The sequence below is a fragment of the Eptesicus fuscus genome, chromosome 2 (genome assembly GCF_027574615.1).
Source record: "Eptesicus fuscus isolate TK198812 chromosome 2, DD_ASM_mEF_20220401, whole genome shotgun sequence".
NCBI lineage: Eukaryota > Metazoa > Chordata > Mammalia > Chiroptera > Vespertilionidae > Eptesicus > Eptesicus fuscus.
This window is the reverse complement of record NC_072474.1, coordinates 114,275,978-114,294,564: the sequence shown is the minus strand read 5'-3', so window position 1 is coordinate 114,294,564 and position 18,587 is coordinate 114,275,978. Positions and strand designations below refer to the sequence as shown.

The following is an 18,587-nucleotide window of genomic DNA, read 5'->3' as shown; positions in this document are numbered from 1 at the left end:
CGACCTTGCCCTTCCTGTATCTCAGGGCTGTCTCCCTGCCCATGTCCTGCTCCCTCGGGGTAAAGACCCTTATTCAAACCAAAGTCAGACTGTGGAGGCAGCGCTAACCCCGCCTCTCCTTCGTCTAGAGCAGGGTACCTGGATGAAGAGCAGACGGAGGAGCTGATGGAGCGGGCTCAGACAGAAGTCTTCTCCATTAAACAGAAGTTGGACAACGACCTAAAGCAGGAAAAGAAAAAGCTCCACCAGAAATTAATGGTGAAGAGAAGACGAGAGATGCTGCAAAAGGTACGTGAGGAATTCTGCCGCTTACTCTCCGTGTAACCGTTCTGAACACCCGCCGAAAAACACGCAATTGCACCACGATGGGCCCCCTGCACGCCATGCGCAGCACGCTCCAGTAACACGGGCAGGAGTTACCCTTCCTGCAGGGGAAGGCATTACCGAGCATCCTATATAATAAAAGCCTGATACGCTATGTGTCCGGTTGTATGGTTGGCCGTTCAACCAATCAAAGCGTAATACGCTAATGATATGCTAAGGCCACTCACCCGCTGGCTTTGACGTGCACTGATCACCCGGGGCAGACAATTGACCCGTCCCTATGACATGCCCTGACCACCAGGGGGCAGTCGACCAGTTTCTATGACATGCACTGACCACCAGGGGGCAGACGCTCCAACTGGTAGGCTAGCTTGCTGCTGGGGTCTGGCTGATTGGGACTGAGCTAGACAGGCCAGACATGCCCTGAAGCCCTCCCATGGTCCCTCCCCAGCTGGCCAACCTCCCGTGACCCTCCCCTGCCCTGATTGTGCACCAGTGGGGTCCCTCTGCCTGGCCTGTGCCCTCTCGTAATCAGGACTACTTGGGGGATGTCGGAGAGCCAGTTTTGGCCCGATCCCATGGGCCAGGGCAAGGGACCTCCCCTGGTGCACAAATTCGTGCACCGGGCCTCTAGTGAGTTCATAAAACCCTTCACCGTTCCCCACTGTCCTCGGATGAAGGTAACTGCTGGCACACTGCGCCCTCAGTCCTGGGCACACCCCCTCTGCCCTGCCCTCATCCCTCCACACACCCCAGCTCGCACGTTCTCCGGTCCCTGCTGTCTGAGCGCTTCACCTCAAACAAGATACTTCCCCCCTGCCTGCCCATTCCTCCCAGCCTTGGACACCTCCCCTCTGCCTGCTAGTCCCTCCCAGCCTTGGGCACCGCCCCCCTGCCTGCCCATCCCTCCTGGCCTTGGGCACCTCCCCCCTGCCTGCCCATCCCTCCCAGCCTTGGGCACCACCCCGCCTGCCCATCCCTCCCAGCCTTGGGTGCAGCAAATGCCTGTCCCCCAGACTTAGTTTGTGGGTGTTAAGCAACTCATTAAATCCTCACAACCCCTCTGCGAGGGGGACGCTCTAATCCCCGCTTTACAGGCGAGGAAATGGGTCCCGGCGAGGATGCGACGCTGCTCCCGCCACCCCGCCTGTCAGAGGAGAAGCAGGATGGGAACCCTGTCTGCCTCCTGGTGTCCCCAGGTCCCCAGATGAGGGTGGATGCACGTGGGACGGACGAAGTTCCCACTGTGTTGGGGTGTCCCCTTACCGATGGCTTTCTGCACGCGAGCTGGTTGAGACAGAGGCTTCACCGCGCTCTGCTTCCTCGGCAAATGCCCACAGCGCTTTCCCGAAGGGCTCTGGGCTGAGCGCGTCCCCTGTCCTTCCCCCGGAATTCCCGCCAGCACCAGGAGCAGCGGAGGGAGCAGCAGTCCGTGGGGGAAGCCTTCCGAGCGGCCGAGGACGTGGGCCAGTACCTGGGCCAGTGGCGGAGCCTGGTGGCGGCCCAGGGCGCCGCCCTGGAGGAGCTGCAGGAGCGCCTGGACCAGGCGGCGCTGGACGAGCTCCGGGCGCTGACCCTGTCGCTGTTCGAGAAGGCCACGGAGGAGCTGCGGCGCCTGCAGAGCTCGGCGCTGACGCAGGAGCTGCTCAAGCGCGGCGTGCCCTGGCTCTTCCTGCAGCCGATCCTGGAGGAGCACGCCAGGGAGCTGGCCGCCCGCGCCGAGCAGCTGGAGGCCGAGGAGAGGGCCCGGGACCAGGAGGGCGTCCGCAGCGTGCGGCAGAGGCTCAAGGACGCCGCGCTGGAGGCCTCGGCGGAGGAGCAGGCGGAGCTGCGGCACTGGGGGCGCTGGGTCTTCATGTGAGTGACCCTGCCGCCCCCGCGGCCCCGTCCCGCACAGGCGAGGGAGGGCTCACCCTGGGGTGATGGGGTGCTGGGCACACGGCCTCTGGCCGTGGACAGACCAGATTGACAGCCGTTTCTAAGTCACATTACTCACGGCCCAGGGAGGAGGATTCTGTGGGACGCCCAGGGCCACTCGCTCGCTCAGGGGTTGCACTGAGCAGGCGGGGCTGCGGGAGGCAGGCCTGGTGGTAAGGAGGGCGAGGTGTCCCGGTCCCACGGGAGGTGTGACTGCTGAGTTTGAATAAGTTTGTGGGCAGCTGGGAACTGAACCCAGGACGGATGGCTACGCAGGGACCTCGCCTGCTCCCTGGGTGAGAGCTGATGTCTGACGGGGGAGAGGAGCCCCTTTGCCCTGGGACCCGGGGTCCTACCCATCAATATGCCTTCAAGCTGCCTTTTCTTTCAACAAACCAACCAACCACCAACCGAGAAAACCCCAGTCAGCAAAGAAAGAAAGCCAGGACCCTTTCCCTGCTCTTTTCTTGGTTCGTCAATTTGCATATTAGCCTTTTATTATATAGGATTATTGGCTGTGTTCCCCGAGTTGTACTTTGCACCCCTGTGACTGTTTGTAAAACCGGTCATTTGTATTTCTTAACTCCCTTAGCTTTTTTCACTCGTCCCCCACCCCATCCAATCTGGCGGCCATCAATTGGTTCTCTGTGTCTGTGAGTTTGTTTCTGTTTTATTCGATTCCACGTGTAAGTGGAATCCTGTAGTATTTGTCTTGCTCTGTCTGATGTATTTCACCGAGCAGCACAGCCCCTGGGTCCATCCATGCTGTCGCACGTGGCAGGAGTTCACTGCGCCGTTACTGACCAGGCCAGGGTGGGAAGCACCCGGGGTCCAGCGATGGACGAGTGGGTAACGATGCGGTCCGTGTGTGAGGGGGACGTCACCAGCCACACCCTGTCCCTGCCCCCCCAGGAGGCTCTGCGGCTCCCCCTTCTCGCTGTCCGAGGAGGAGCTGCTCAGGATGCGGCAGGACGTGCACGGCTGCTTCGCTCAGATGGACAGGAGCCTGGCCCTGCCCCGGATCCGGGCCCACGTGCTGCTGCAGCGGCTGCACACGGCCTGGCGGGAGGCCGAGTTCCTGAAGCTGGACCAGGCCCTGGCCGCCCCCGAGCCGCAGGTAGGATGGACATCCTGGTGGATTGCTTTTTTTTTTTTAATCCTCCCTGGAGGAAATGTTTATTGATTTTTTTTTTAGGGAGGGGGGAAGAGAAGCATCAATCAGTTGCCTCCTGTATGCTCCCCGGCCAGGGATTAAACCTGTAACCCAGGCATGTGCACTGACCAGGAATCGAACCCACCTTTTTGGTGCACGAGATGATGTGCCAACCAGCTGAGCCAGCTGGCCGGTGGCCTCTTGACGGCAGAGGTGGGGCATCTCCTGCTGAGGCCGCGGGTCCCGGCCCCCACGCCCACCCTGGCCTCACCTCACCTCACCGGCCCCCATCCTCCTCTCCAGCGTGTTGGCATCGGCTATTCCTAGAACCGCCAAGCTTGTCCTGCCCTTAAGGTCTGTAGTGGACACACCGGGGCCCAGCCCAGATCCCCCTGCCCGGCTCCTTGCACCGTCCACCAGTGGCCATGACCCCGGAACCTAGAAAGTGCCTGTCGCATGGCAGGTGTGCAGTAAATTTTGTATTTTGTTTATTTATAAACTAGTGGCCCGGGGCACGAAATTTGTGGAGGGGGTGTGTCCCTCAGCCTGGCCTGTACCCCCTCCAATCTGGGACCCCTCAGGGGATGTCCGACTGCCAGTTTAGGCCCAATCCCAGGGATAGGGCCTAAACTGGCAGTCGGACATCCCTCTCACAATCCGGGACTGCTGACTCCTAACCGCTCACCTGCCTGCCTGCCTGATCGCCCCTAACCACTCTGCCTGCCGGCCTGCTCACCCCCAACGGCCCACCCTGCTGGCCTTCTCGCCCCCAACTGCCCGCCCCCCCCTTGCTGGCTTGATCTCCCCCAACTGTCCCGTCCCCCCGCCAGCCTGCTCGCCCCTAACTGCCCCCCTCTGCTGGCCTGATCGCTCCCAACTGTCCCCTGCCGGCCTGCTCGCCCCCACTGCCCTCCCTGCCGGCCTGTTCGCCCCCAACTGCGCCCCCTGCCGGCCTGCTTGCCCCCCCTGCTGGCCTGATCACCCCCAACTGCCCCCCCTGCCGGCCTGCTCGCCCCCAACTGCCCTCCCCTCCTGACCTGATCGCCCCTAACCGTCTCTTCCTTGGCCCCGCCACCATGGCTTTGTCCGGCCGGATATCTGGAAGGTCTCCCGGTCTAATTAGCATATCACCCTTTTATTAGTATAGATGAGTTCCTAAGGACCTCGCCGTCTTTAAGTCAGACTTCCCCCATTTCTTCAAGCCTTCCCGTGGCTCTCTGCTAGGATGTGAGCTCTGCCATGATCTCAGACACGTGCTGGTAAACCGACTCTCAGCGGAGGTTCAGGGGCATGCGGGGGAGGGCAGCCCTGCTTTGTGGCATTTGCCCATTTCCCTGGTGTAAATACTTCTCAGGCCAATTTCAATCTGCCGGCTGGACATCACTGTGCATGGGGCTGAGGAGGTGCACAGATCGCCGCTCCCCTCGCTCCTCCACCCCCACGCCCTTCCCCTGTCCCTCCTAGCCTTCTCCCCTCCCAGCCCCAGTCCATGCTCTGAGCTTCAGGGTCTTGCCTACCAGCCTGGCTCTGTTCCTAAGAGGCCTTGACCCACAGTTGTTTATTTATTTATTTTTTTGTGTTATCCCCGTTAGATCAGGAAACGGAAACTATCGTTACCTCACGGCATCAGCTGAGCCCAGTCTGAGCATTTAGAGAGTTGACCTAGTTCTCAGGGCTCCCAGGATGCAGCTTTAGGCCCCTGAGTCTGCTCTCCTGGCCGCGATCTCCTCCTCCGTCAGATGGGGGTGTGTGGGACGGAGTGACTTTCTGGGTCTGTGCTTTCTTCCTCTTCGTGGATGGGGACGGCCACCATCCCGTTGCCAGCCTAGGAGATGGTTCGGGAGCCCAGGGCCGAGTCTGGTGGGCCGGCCTGGGTCCAGGTCCTGAGGAGATGGTCATGGGAGGTGGCAGGGAGGAGAAAGGGCGGGGGCGAGTGGGGAAGGGAAGGGGACCAGCCGTCACTGGGGAGGACTGTACTGAGCCTCATGGTGTGCTGTGCTGGGCTGGGCTGTGCTGTGCTATGTTCTCATGTCCAGTCCTTGCGTTATGCTGTGTTACGTGGTGTTGTGTCATATCGTGCTGTTACGTTACGCTGCGGTGCCTTATGGCACGCTCTTGTGTTACTTTCCATTTTTGTGTTGTTATATAGCGTTAGGTTCTTGCAGGGATCTAATGAGGCAGATACCCATTTCACAGGTGTACAAAGTGAGGCTCGGAGAGGGTCGCATCTGCTACCCTCGTTCATGAACTGGATCCCAATTCGCTGAGCACCAGGACCTCATCTTGGTCCCCGCCAGCCCCGAGCCTGTCCCGCCCTCAGGGCCTGGCTCTGGGAGCCGGGCTCCGTGAATGTGCCCGCGTGCTTTCTCTCCCCTCTCCAGCCGCAGTCCAAGGCGAGGAAGCTGCGCGCCAGGAGTAAAAGCAAGACCGACCTCCTGCGGAAGTGCATTGAGGACAAAATCCAGCTCTTCGACGGCCCGGCCCCCGAGGACCTGCTGGACAAGGTCGGCGCGTCCCCTTCCCCTGCAGGGCCGGCGGCTGTCTGCAGGGCGCACCGAGCCCTCGGCTGCGCCTGTCCGTCGCCACCAAACACCGAGATTCTAACCTGTCGCCGGTGGACCCGCCCTTCCCCGCACGCCTTTGCGCCTGCTCCTTCTGTCTGGAACCTTCTTCCTCCGCTTGTGCGCCCGGAGGTCTCCGGTCACTCTCAGCCTCCCCAGCTGCGGGCCCCGCTGCCCGAGGCTGCGGCCACCTCGGGGCCGGGCCCTGAGCCCGGCGGGGTGTCCGCACGGGGCGCTCCACTTCCCTCTGCTCTGTATCCAGCGCGCCTTCCTCTGCACACCCTCCTCCGCACACCCTCCTCGGCCGCCCTCCTCCGCACACCCTCCTCCGCACACCCTCCTCGGCACGCCCTCCTCCGCACACCCTCCTCGGCACACCCTCCTCCGCACACCCTCCTCGGCACACCCTCCTCGGCACACCCTCCTCGGCACACCCTCCTCCTCGGCACACCCTCCTCCGCACACCCTACTCCGCACACCCTCCTCCGCACACCCTCCTCCGCACACCCTCCTCCGCACACCCTCCTCGGCACACCCTCCTCGGCACACCCTCCTCGGCACACCCTCCTCCGCACACCCTCCTCGGCACACCCTCCTCCGCACACCCTCCTCGGCACATCCTCCTCGGCACACCCTCCTCGGCACATCCTCCTCCGCACACCCTCCTCCGCACACCCTCCTCGGCCGCCCTCCTCCGCACACCCTCCTCCGCACACCCTCCTCGGCACGCCCTCCTCCGCACACCCTCCTCGGCACACCCTCCTCCGCACACCCTCCTCGGCCGCCCACAGCAGCCTGGCCTCCGCCTCCAGCGCGTTTCCCATCCTCCCTGGCCAGGCCTCCCGTCCGGCAGAAGGCTCGCAGGACAGCACGGGGCTTACCGTCCGCATTCCTGCCTCTCCCTGGGCTCCGTCCCACCTTCCTTTACCTGGACAGAGGACTCAGTGCTCCGCCGGCCTCGGGGGTGGCCCCTGTCCTCAGGGGGCCCCTCTTATCGGAACACCCGGTTCTTCCCACGTGTTCCCCCGCCCTTGGCTCCCTTTCTTGTCTGTGGTAACACGCATGGTGCATTTCACTCGTTCCACGCGTGTCCGAGGAGGCAGCCATGCCCGGGCTCTGTGCGGATGAGCTCAGCCCTTGCTCTCACCGGGCACACGTTCTGGTTGGGGAGGCGGGCAAGAAGGCCACGCGATCAGCGCCGTCACGGACAGGGGTGTTTCGGGGCGCGCTCCCCTTCCACGACCTCCTGCAGGGGGCGTTTTGGGGTGTGCTCTCTGGGCCACCGTGGACCTACGCGCTGTTGCTGTTCTAGATCCAGGCACTTGGCGTGTTCCCGGTGTCAGAGGGCGGCTGCTGTGCGCTCGGCATCGTGGAGTTCACATCCTGCCGCCAGAGGTCCCATCCGCCTGACCGGTCTGAGCCCCTCCCGGAACGAATGGTTGTGTGATTGATTTGGGGCGGAAAGACGGACAGACGGGCGGATAGGCCAGGGTGCGCGCTTCCTGCCTGCCCACTTTTCCGAGTGGATGGAGAGTTACCAGCTTTGGTCGCCGGCCGCTGTCCTGAGAGGCAGCGCAGACACCACGCGGGTTATGTGGCTCATGTTAGCTCTCCAGCCACTAGAAACGCATCTGTCCCCCTGCCGAAGTCTGTGCATGCCCCCCCGCCCGCCCCCCTGCTCTTTACGTCGGCCTGACACGTAGGGTTTCTCACGCGGGGCGGGGTTTCCTCCTCGCGTCTTGCTCAGCGTCGCATTGCGCAGCACGGTGGTCCTCACGGGGTTCCGCCAGCCCTCAGGGACCCCCGAGGCTCTTCCCGGTGCCTTCATATTGGCAGCGACCTGGGGAAGCCTGCCCGTCCCACCGCCTCCTGCAGCGGCGCGCAGAGCAGCTATTGCTGCGTCCCCTCCACAGCTGAGAACACGGTCCCGGAGAGGCCCGGCCACGCTCACGCCGTGGGGGGGTGCGGGCGGAGCGGCCTGCAGGCAGGTCCTGTGTTCAGTTAGCGGCTCTGCTTGATGGGCCCAGAAACGAAGGGGCTACCTCAGTGGGTCTGCGCTGTAGTCTCCTGCTGTTGGTGGACAAGGCACAATGTATACATTTCTCATAAGTGTTCCCTAACAGCATCCTATATAATAAGAGAGGAATGTGCTAATTATCTGTTAGGCCTTGAGGCGTAACGACCAACCACATAACGACCGGATCATGGATCTGCAGGAGGGTGAGGCAGTGAACTACAAGTGGGCAGCGAAAAGCTACAGGAGGGGGCAGGGCAGCAAGCTATGGGGGGGAGAGGGAGAGGGACGGGGGGAGCTACAGGAGGGTGGGGCAGCAGGCGGAGAGCTACAGGGGGGGGCGGCAGAGAGGTACTGACGCATGGATTCATGCACCAGGCCTCTAGTTTAAATATAAATGAACGTGACATGCCCGCATCCCCACTCACCCGCTCTTCCCGGGTGATTTTCATGGTGTTGCCCTGCGCCTAGGTGGCATGTCTGCCACGCATCCGAGCTCTCATTCATTATTCAGTCCCCGCGTGCCGGTCCCACCATGAGCCAGGCCTGCGCGGCTCATTAACGGTCCTCCATTCAGCGCCATGGCGCTGCCAGCACCGCCGTCCTGCCGTGACGCCTCCGCTGCCCGCGATCACGTGGAGGCGGCTGCTGCCCCGTGTCAGGAACAGCGTGTCCACGCCGTCGTTCAGGAGTGACTAGACTTTAAGCGTGAGGATAATGTGCTCATTTTCGGACGACCTCACAGGAGGGAAAAGCGTGGATTAGCAGGCTTGGGGGAGTAAGGTGCTCTAGGAAGAGGGGGACGCCATCCATCCATCCCACGGGTCTCTCCCCGCCTCCTGCCCCGCTTTATCCCGAGGCAGCCTCTGTGGAGGTGGTCTCTGATGGACGCAGCATTGTTGGAGGGAGATCTCCTGGCTTCCCTCTGCCGAAAACAAAATCCAGACTCCTGGGCGTGGCGTTCAAGGCCTCGCCATCCGTCTCAGCTTCCCTTTCTAACCCCAAGTTCACGCCCACCTTCCAGGCTCTGAACGTCACCCCGGCTGTCTGCCTGGTTTCGCGGCAGTAACTCTTTCTCCCGTTGTCCACCTGAAAATTTTACTCTTCACGCTTCCTGTGCTTGTGCAAACATGCTTTCCAGGAGCCAAGTAGTTCTGCAGGCTTTGTGCTTTCAAAGCAGAGGCTCCTGCAGCCACAGACACACCTGTTCTTAAATCCCCAGAGGTCACGACCCTTCAGTTTTTAGCTTGGCCTTTTCACGTTGACCTCCATATCTCTAAGTACTACACTCGTCTTGCTGTTTCTCCGTTTCTTGACTTTGGCATAATCTATTTACTTTCTTTATGGAGACTAGAGGCCCGGTGCATGAAATTCTTGCACGGGGTGGGGGTGTCCCTCAGCCTGGCCTGCGCCCTCTCACAATCCGGGACCCCTCGGGTAGAGTCCCTAGGCATGGCTGGCGATCAGGGCCTATTGGGGCTTTCCTTCCCCCCCCACCCCCCCACTGGTCGCCTCCCTCTGCAGGCGACATGTGTGGGGTGTGATTGCTTGGCTGGCCTGGGCCTCCCCCTTTGGGGCGATCGTGGGGCGATGGTGGGGCCCCCTGACCAATTGCATCGCACCCGCCTTGGCTGGCCTGGTGCCAGTGCTTGTCATAGTGTGGTCCTCTGAAGGTCATTCGGAAGGTCATCCGGACGGTCGTTCTGCTGTTTGGTCGTTCAGTCGATTTGCTTATTACGCTTTTATTATCATAGATAAGGTTTCACTCTCTTCTTTCAACCTGCAAACACTAGAGCCCTTCCTGACCCCCAACTCCCAATACAATTAGATCGTAGTTAAGATTTCTGATGATTATTGAAATGTTATTCACACCTGAGCCATGTAAGGACCACGATTCATTGTTTCCCTGTGCAGCTCTTTGTTTTTCCTGGAGTTATTACTGTCCTTTGGTTTCTTCCTGGTGGCTTTTCTGTACCGTTATCACTCGTTCATCCACTTCTTGGCGGTTGACCAGATACCCTGCCTGGGCCGGCACACAGGTCGTGCCCGCTGGGGCACGTGGTCCGGAGGACGTCGCCCGTGCCTGCTGCGCCCCCACCTGCTCGGCGCCCACGGGAGCCTGAGCACAGCTCCCCGGCGTCACGCTGGGACTTCCTCCCCCTCCTTCCTGGTGTCTCTTACCTGAGTGACGCACGCCCTCTGGGAGCCTCCTAGGGAAGGTTTGCAGTTTTAAGGCTGAAATGCTTTAACTGCTCCCCTACAGGGCAGATAGGTTGGCCGATCTTGGGATGCTGGGAATTTTCCTTAAATAAATAGTGTTTTTCTTTTTTCACTGTGCTCCTGCCCTGTGTTCTTCGGCTTTGCTTTCTGAGGAACGTCCCCAGGGAAGCTGGTGCGAAGCCGTTGGGCCGTCCCGGTGCGGATTTGGTCGTCGGCAGCGCGGGTTGGAAGTGCCGTTTGATTGCTGGGGCAGCTGGGGTGTTCCAGGGAGCCCGTCGAGTGCCGCGTAGGAATGCAGTCCGCCCCCCCCCCCCCCTCCGAGCTCTTTCAGACCCGGATGAGCCTCCAGAGGCGCCTTCTCCGGCCTGGGATGAGCTAATTAAGCTTCCACGGGAGAAGGAGGAGGAAGGGCTTTCAAGAACCTTTCTCTCCTCAATCTCACGGTCCACGTGTTCTAAGCATATACCGAAGGCTTTAGTCCTCCCCACCCCCCATTTTAGGTGTGAATTTGCATAAATAAACTTGGGAGCTAGCCCGCAGAGTCACTCCAGCTGCCCTGCATCTCCACAGGGGCGGGCCTTACAGGAGCCGTGGCTGCCATGCCCCCGGCCAGGGGGGTGGGGGGGAGGCGGGGGGGGGGGTGGAGATGAGCTACTTAGCTGAGGGGGTGGGTGGAGGGAATGGGTTCACTCGTCTGGAATTTACTGAGCCCCTTGGCTGCCGGTCCTCCAGGGGGGCTCGTGTCCTGTTAGGGTGAACGGTGTGGTGAGGGCCCCCCGGGCAGAGAACGGTGTGGTGAGGGCCCCCCGGGCAGAGAACGGTGTGGTGAGGGCCTCCCGGGCGGAGAGCATGGAACTTGGGGTCACAGAGAAGAGGGACAAACACGTGCAGTGAGCACGCCTCATGGGCTGAGGGTGGGGGACGGTTCAGCCATCGTGAGGGCTTGCACAGAAGCCAGCGTGTGAAGCGTGGGGCCGTGAGCGGTCGGCGAGGGTGGCCGTCGCGGGTGTGGGTGCAGGTGGCAGAACAGGCCCCACCCACTCCGGTGACCTTGCCTGGGGTCGGGGAGCCTGAACCGCATCCTCTGCCAGGGGGAGCCTTGAAGGGTTTCGCGCCCCATGGCAACGAGGTTTGATTTACCTTCAAGTGGTCAACGCGGAAGGACCAGCCAGACCCCAAAGCCCCGTGGGGCGTCTGTCATCAGAGAGGCCCCTGGGTCTGAAACCGCGCCCGTGTAACTATTGGAGACCTTGCGTAGAGTCCTGAGGTAAAGCTGGGAACCTAACGGCAGCTGTTCTGACCTCCGCTGACCCCGCTGGCTCTGGCTCTGCCCCCCAGGTCCGCGCAGAGCTGCTGCGGGAGCGGGTGCAGCAGCTGGAGGCGCAGGAGGCCCGCTTCGCCGAGTCCCTGGTCGCCCTGCAGTTCCAGAAGGCGGCCCGGGCGGCCCGGACGCTGCGGGCCTACACCGCCCTCCTGAGCGTCCAGGACCTGCTCCTGGAGGAGCTGAGCGAGTCGGAGACGCTGACCAAGGCGGCCTGCGCCCAGATCCTGGACTCCCACAGCCCCGTGAGTGCGGCCGGGCGGGACGGGGCTGCGCGCCACCCCTCGGCTCACCCCGGTTCTGCACCCCCAGTGGGCGGGCTGCCCTGTCTCCCGCAGGGCCTGGGCCCTGGGGAGGGGTCAGTGACAGGCGAGACATCTCCACGTGCCCGAACCCCCGCACAGAAATGTTCGAAGGCTCCCGTGGTCCTGAGGGCGGAACCCAAGCACGTGCCACACTGTGACCTCCGTTGACCTCTGGCCGTCCGGTTCTGTCGGGGCTTTGAGACACTGAGAATTGGACACAATGGCCCCTCTGCAGAGGCGGAACATCGTGTACACGTGGGAGGGCCGAGGCCACGTCCCCTCCGGAAGCCCATCCAAGGCCGCTCCGGGTTGACCCCCCCCCCCCCCGAGAGGCTGGCCAGCTGGTGGGCAATGGGCTCGGTCTGCCTGCAGCTGCGAGGCTGGGACCCTCCTGCCCGCACCCACGTTGCCACTCAGCAGGCAGTGGGCCGTCTCGCGGCCAGAGCGCCGGGTCCCAGCGGCTAGGATGCAGCCCTCCCTGCCGGTCGGTGGGAGGCCGCGTGGCCTGGTGGTGAGGGACACACACCCGGGCCCCGCTGGCCTCGGGCTCTGGCTCTGACACCGGGAGCCCCGTGGCCCGGCAGAGGACGGAGCTCTCCGGGCCTCAGGGACCTCGCCGTGAGAGAGGAAGTGAGCGTGCGCTGCGCGGGGGGCTGTGAGGATGCGGTGAGGAATTCACGCAGAGCTCTCGGGGCAGGGCCCGCACTCCGAGCACACGGTGCGCACGTGGCTGCTGCGCTCGGCACAGCCTCCATCCGTGGTGCATGCCCCCTGCCGGGCACGGTGCCCGGGGCTGCGGACGGAGATGCGGGCCCAGCTCACGTGCTGGCGGAAGGTCCACGGCAGCGATTTCAGGCGACAGCAGACAGTGGGGCGTCCGCTCTGGCTGCGGTGACCAACGCCATCACGTGTGGCTCCAAGAGCAGGCCTGTGTTTCTCCCGGTTCCGGAGGCTGGAGGTCGGGATCAGGAGCCGGCAGTTCTGTCTGTGGGGCCGGCCCTCTCCCTGGGCGGCAGACTGCTGCCTTCTTACATCTCCGTGCGGCGGGGAGGGAGCTCCGTCTCCTCCCTCCTTCCAGGCACCAGTCCCACCCCAGGCGCCCGCCGCCTTCAGTGACTCATTGATGCTGCTCACCCCCCACAGGCCCCCCTCCCCATCCCGTCCCATGAGGCTCAGGGTCATCACCCGGATTCTGAGGGGGCATAACCATGGGTGGCGAGTGGGCACGTGAGGAGGCGTCTGTGTCTCGAGGCACTGAGGGCCCCCTTCTCCGGTTCTTCCTAAGCCGGGGCTGGAAGGAAGACCCAGAATTAGCCCGGCAAACAGGGAAGGCTCTGCAGGCAGGCGGCGGGGGCGGAGGGGGGGGGGCGGGGCAGCGTGTGCCAAGGCCGGAGGTGTGAGATCTGGGGCAGCCTCATCGCACTGCTGGCCAGGGCTGGGTGGGGAGGCCGAGCAGGTGGGGTTTTCTCCGGCCCTATCTCTCCCCACGCCTGCCCCCCGCCCCCCCGCCCGGCGTTGTGCTCACCGCCTGCCCCTCTGCGCGCAGGAGCTCCAGGACCTGGAGAGGAAGCTGGAGGAGGAGCTGGCCCTCCAGGAGGCGGCCCAGCGGCAGCGGGCCCTGGCCGGGCGGCAGCAGTGGGCAGGGGACGGGCCCGGGCTCCTGACGGAGCCTGAGGACGCGGATTCCGAGGGGCAGGTCTCCGCGGCGCTGCGGCGGGCCCTGGGCCGGAGCCAGGAGCTCCTGGAGCACCAGCAGCGGAGGTGAGCCCCCCCCTGTCCGCCCCCACCCCCGCGCATCCCTGAGAGTGGGCTGGGCCAGGGGAGGCAGCCCTCCTCTTCTGGCCGCGTCTCCGTGGACTGACACAGTTCCACGTGGGCTGGATGACGGTTCTTTGTCAGACAACCAGCAGCCTCACAGGTGTCCCTTCCCTGCAGCTCGCGGGAGGAGCAGGAGCGCGGTGCCGTGCTCGAAGACCTGCTGGAGAGCATGGAGGCGGACGCCTTCGTGGGCCTGTACGGCCAGGTGAGGGCGCGGGCCGGGCTCTGGCTGTTTCCCGCCAGCACGCCACGCCCTTTGCTCAGAGCCCACCTTACCCACTAGGAGCTGCGGCTGGCCTCGTACCTGTCCAAGCTGACGATGGTGCCCGCGGGCACGCTGCGCCGCCTCCTGAGCGTGGCTCTGCCCGCAGCCCCGCAGCCTGAGCTGCTGGCCTTGCTGGAGTCGCTCAGCCAGAAGCAGCCGGAGCCCGTGGCGGAGCATGACGGCGGCGGGGAGCAGGCCGACCTGGGCCGGAGCGGGTGAGTCAGTGTCCGGCACCCCGGGAGCCGTGAGTGAGAGTCAGGAGAACAGACGGAGGGCGGGCGTGGGGCCCACGGCACAGCCTTCCTGGCCGGCACGCCATTGCCCAGGGCAGGGCTGCCAGGACGGGCGTCCTGAATCGTTTTCCGTCCTGTGGTCCCACATGTTTTGTCCGCACTCTCTCCTTCTGTCACCAATTTACTTTTCAAGGAGAAGCTTAGAAAGTAAGTTTTCTGGGCTGTAGATATGCCGGACACTCGTTACAGACGGTGTAAAATACACACGTACCGGAAACTGTGAAAACACAACAGGAAAACCATGGTTCTCCCAGCCGGAGGGAAGGCTGGTGGTATTTGACTGCAGTTCTTCCTCCCTCACATGTTTCTCTGCTGGGTTGTGTGTATTCACGTGTGTGCACATGTGTCCATGTGTGCACACATGTCTGCATACGTGCATGCATGTGCTTGCGTGTGTCTACGGTGTGTGCATGTGTATGTGTGTGTAGTAATCCCGTGTGCACAGCCTTGCATCGTGCTTCCCAGAACCTCAGGCAGAAGCTGACGTTCTTATTTCTTTCCAGCTCTGGCCGATGTGCAAAGTCCCTGTATATGATAATTACCACACTGTTACAGGGGTCCTCAAACTACGGCCCGCGGGCCACGTGCGGCCCGCCGAGGACATGTATCCGGCCCGCCAGGTGTTTTGGCCGCCGCTGCCTGTCCTGCTTAGCAGCCGACTCGTCCCGGGCCCGCAGTGCGCATGTGTAGAATGTGCACCGCACCCTCCGACTCCCCTCCTTCTCTCTGAGGGACAGTGAACTGGCCCCCGTTTAAAAAGTTTGAGGACCCCTGGTTAGAATATATTTCCTGTTATTTTACCCACAATTCAAAGTCATGCTTGCACAGCTGTTGAAACACCTTCGTGGGTGTTGTTGTTACCGGCGGCCTGTGCTCCCCGAGGTGCGTGTGCGGGGACCCTATTGCCGGGCTGGCAGTGGGGCTCCTTTCCCCTCGGGCGGGAGGACGCTCCCGGGAGGGTCTCTTCTCCCTGAGACACTGGACGCTCCTTCTCGCCTTCAGGAAGCACCAGGGCTGGTGGCAGGCCTTAGAGAGCCGGCTGCGCGGAGAGCTGAGGGGCAGCGGCCTGGAGAGGGTGCTGTGGGCGCGCCAGAGGAAGGAGAGGTGATGACGGCACCTGCTGGGGGGGAGAAGGGGGGGCACAGGGAGGGGGCGGGGACGAGGGCAGCCTGGGAGCTGGTGGAGGGGGCGGGGACGAGAAGGGGCCATCCTTCCTAGAGACCACAGTCCCCTCCTCCTCCAGGAGCTGAGGGTGAGCCTCCAGCCAGCGGGGGGTGTTCGCTCACCCTACGTTAGCCCTTGGATCACTGTATGCCTTTACCCAGTGGCCTTTTTAATGGGATATCATTGGGGGAGGGCAATTCCTCCCAGCCTCCCAGGAAGTGGGGGCGATAACCCCGGAGCTCAGGGACTCAGATGAAGAGGCCCTGGTCTGCGCTGGGACTTGGGACATCTCACTGGCCCCCTTCTCTCCCTAAACTCCCAGGCCAGTGCTTCCTTCTCTACCAAGTGCCTTTCCCCTTTAACGGGTGCCCGCACCCCCGGGGAGCAGAGGGGAGCGGGGCGGGGTGGCTGCAAGCAGTTGAGCAGTGCCTCCAGGGATGCCCACGGGAGAGGATGTGGAGAAAGAGGAGCAGCAACTAGTTCACGGTGGGCTAGAACGTGGGCTCCAGCTGGGCCCTGGGAACTGTGGGAATCCAAGGGGCGTGTCCAGCCTGAGCCCTGCCCCTCCCCTAATTTCTCAGAGCCCCCTCATCCCCCCCCCCCCCCCCCGTGCAGGTGCTGGGACCACGCCCCCTGAATGTCCCCAGGAAACACCTGGGAGACTGGGCTGTAGGCAGCAGGAATTAGTCCCCGAGAAATTAGATCTGATATTGAGCCCCAACCATGAGGAGATCCGAGCTGTTCCAGCTGTGAAGTGCTCCCCCAGAGAACACGAGTCGATGGTGTGGGATCAGGATGGGGGAGCGAAGGCGTCCTGGGCCACATTCCCAAAGCGCGTCCCTCTCCCCTGCTTCAGGCACCTTTTGTAATGAGCCAGCTCTCAGTGTGGGGGCCACAGCAGGGGTGTCCTGGGAGGGGGGCGGGAGCTCGAAGCGTAGCATGTGCCAATTTCCGTGGTGTAAATATTCCCACCGTGGCTGATGGCAAGCGAACAGCAGGATGGCAACAGGTGAAACTCTTGACGCTGACGGTTGTGAGCCGGTCAGATTGTCTGCAGCCCACCTCGGGGGCCATCCGGTGACCAACGAGAAAACCTCTCTGTGCAGTGGTACCTGATGGGGGACCTAGGGGCGGAGAAGGGGGTGCTCCCAGGACACTCACGTGATCTCCCGTTCTGTCTGCAGCGTACTGAGGAAGACGTGCCCCCCTCTCAGAGAGCGGAGGGTGTGCTCAGGGCACGGGGGCTGGCCACGCCTGTCCCTGGAGTCCGGCGGCGACCTGGTGCCCGTGCCCATCGTGGGGGCAGAGGCCGTTGATTTGCTGAACACGGGCGAGAAGCTCTTTATATTCAGGAATCCCGCGGAGCCGGAGCTCTCGCTGCACGTCCCTCCCCGGAAGAAGAAGAACTTCCTGAACGCCAAGAAGGCCGCCTGGGCCGCGGGCGTGGACTAGCCGGCAGGAGGGCGCCAGAGACGGCAGACGGGACGATGTGCTTTCTCCTGCCCGCCTGCGTGGGCGTAGGGTACCATCTGCCCATGTCGGCTGCAGGTGGCAGACACAGACACCCCCACAGAACCCCTCCCCGACTTCCAGGGGCCCACTCTGCTCTGCTCTCATGAATTTCACGGGGGCCCGCTCTCTTGGGAGGGACGTGATGAGGGGACCTGCCGTGAGCACTCAGTCCCCGCGCCCCGAGGGCCTGCGGTGACCCGCCCCCATGCACGTCCCCCGGTGCCCGGCTGCGGTGAGGGCTGGGTGTGGAAGGCAAGGCTCTCCTTACATGTTCTGTGTTTGTCCAGGGACTTTTCGAGAATAAATGTATTTTACACAAAGTTGTTCTCAGAGGAACTCCTTTTCGCTGTCGGTGGGGACACCCACTTTTCACTGCGTCGGCGTATCGGTCACGCGATCTGTCCCACAGAGATTTGCCCTCTCTCGTTCCAGTGGCCAGAAAACATCTCCAATTCAAATCAGAGTTACTTTTCCCTCTTTATTAAAAAATATATTTTTGTTGACTTCAGAGAGGAAGGGGGAGGGAGAGAGATAGAAACCTCACTGATGAGAGAGAATCATCGATCGGCTGCCTCCTGCACGCCCTACACTGAGGACAGAGCCCGAAACCCGGGCATGTGCCCTGACCGGGATTCGAACCGTGACCTCCTGGTTCATAGGTCGATACTCAACCACTGAGCCACGCTGGTGAGCACTTTCCCCTCTTTACAAATGAGAGGATCCAGTGGCTTAAGGAGGGGAGTTGACGTGTGCAGGATGGAACGCTCTCTGCGGCCCTGGGCCCTGTCCTTCCCCAGACTCGGTCCATGGACAGAGTCCTCACTCGTTCACCAGCGAATGCACTGGGTCCTGATGTCTCCCCTGCGTGCCCACCCTCCCCATCCTCACAGCAGCGACTGGGGCCCCTGAGGCCTCCCAGGGGCTGGGCCAGATCGAGGGGGGTGAGCATTCCCGAGAGCCAGGCCAAGGCGATTGCCGTGGGTCCTTCCTGCAGGCAGGGAGCGATCGGAAAGGAATGTGTCCCCAGCGAAGCGAAGACGAGGGCTCGGAGGAAGCACCTGTTTTGTGGGAGCGGAGGCTGGGCCCCCCCAGCTGCTATGCCCACGTCGCACCCCTCTCTGCCCCCAGCAAGGAGGCAGCCCTGCCCCAGCACACAGCCAGGGCGGCTGACTCGGAGGGCAAGTGCTTGCCGCAGTCACAACCCCTGTGAGGGAGGAGGCCTGGTTTTGAACCCGGCTCTCCCAACTTCAAACCCTCCTCTGCCCAGGACGCCCCGTTTCCTTTGGGGGCGTGAAGGCCAGGCCTTCCGTGCAGCTCCCATCAGAGTCAGTATACGTGCAGCACATGAGGTGGAAACCAGGCAAAACAGATCCACTCTTTAAGCACACGTGGGGTGAGGGACCGTAACATCCCGACATGATAGTGACTGTCAGCACCCGGATTTGCTTGAGAGAATGGCATCTTTGAAGGACACGGCATTGCATGCGTGCATGTGTCCCTGCTAGAAATCCGCTGGTCCAGCTGAAGAAGGCAAGCATCTGCATGTTCACTCGGTCGTCCTTCCTTTCTCAGCGCTGGTCACGGGGACGTGGTCCCTGGGAGGAAATTCCGAGCAGAAAGGCTCCCATTAGTCCCGGCAGAGAAGCATGGCCGGAGAGAGGCACCGTGTCGTGAGCCTCTGCTCTGTGTCAGGCACGCAGAGGAGAGAACAGTCCGTGGT

The 18,587-nt window shown here is 62.5% G+C and overlaps 1 protein-coding gene across 1 annotated transcript in view; it reads left to right on the top strand.

The window, feature by feature from the left end:
• EVC2 (EvC ciliary complex subunit 2) overlaps positions 1 to 17,177 on the top strand; it is a 53,833-nt gene extending 36,656 nt beyond the window's left edge. Inside the window, exons 11-20 of the mRNA XM_054708195.1 lie at positions 129 to 288; positions 1,727 to 2,181; positions 3,154 to 3,358; positions 5,776 to 5,898; positions 11,528 to 11,755; positions 13,362 to 13,576; positions 13,751 to 13,838; positions 13,917 to 14,113; positions 15,194 to 15,295; positions 16,540 to 17,177. Coding sequence (XP_054564170.1) covers positions 129 to 288; positions 1,727 to 2,181; positions 3,154 to 3,358; positions 5,776 to 5,898; positions 11,528 to 11,755; positions 13,362 to 13,576; positions 13,751 to 13,838; positions 13,917 to 14,113; positions 15,194 to 15,295; positions 16,540 to 16,807 — 2,041 coding nt within the window. The 3' untranslated portion in view covers positions 16,808 to 17,177. The remainder of the gene's footprint in view (positions 1 to 128; positions 289 to 1,726; positions 2,182 to 3,153; positions 3,359 to 5,775; positions 5,899 to 11,527; positions 11,756 to 13,361; positions 13,577 to 13,750; positions 13,839 to 13,916; positions 14,114 to 15,193; positions 15,296 to 16,539) is intronic.
• The last annotated feature ends 1,410 nt before the right edge of the window (positions 17,178 to 18,587 follow it).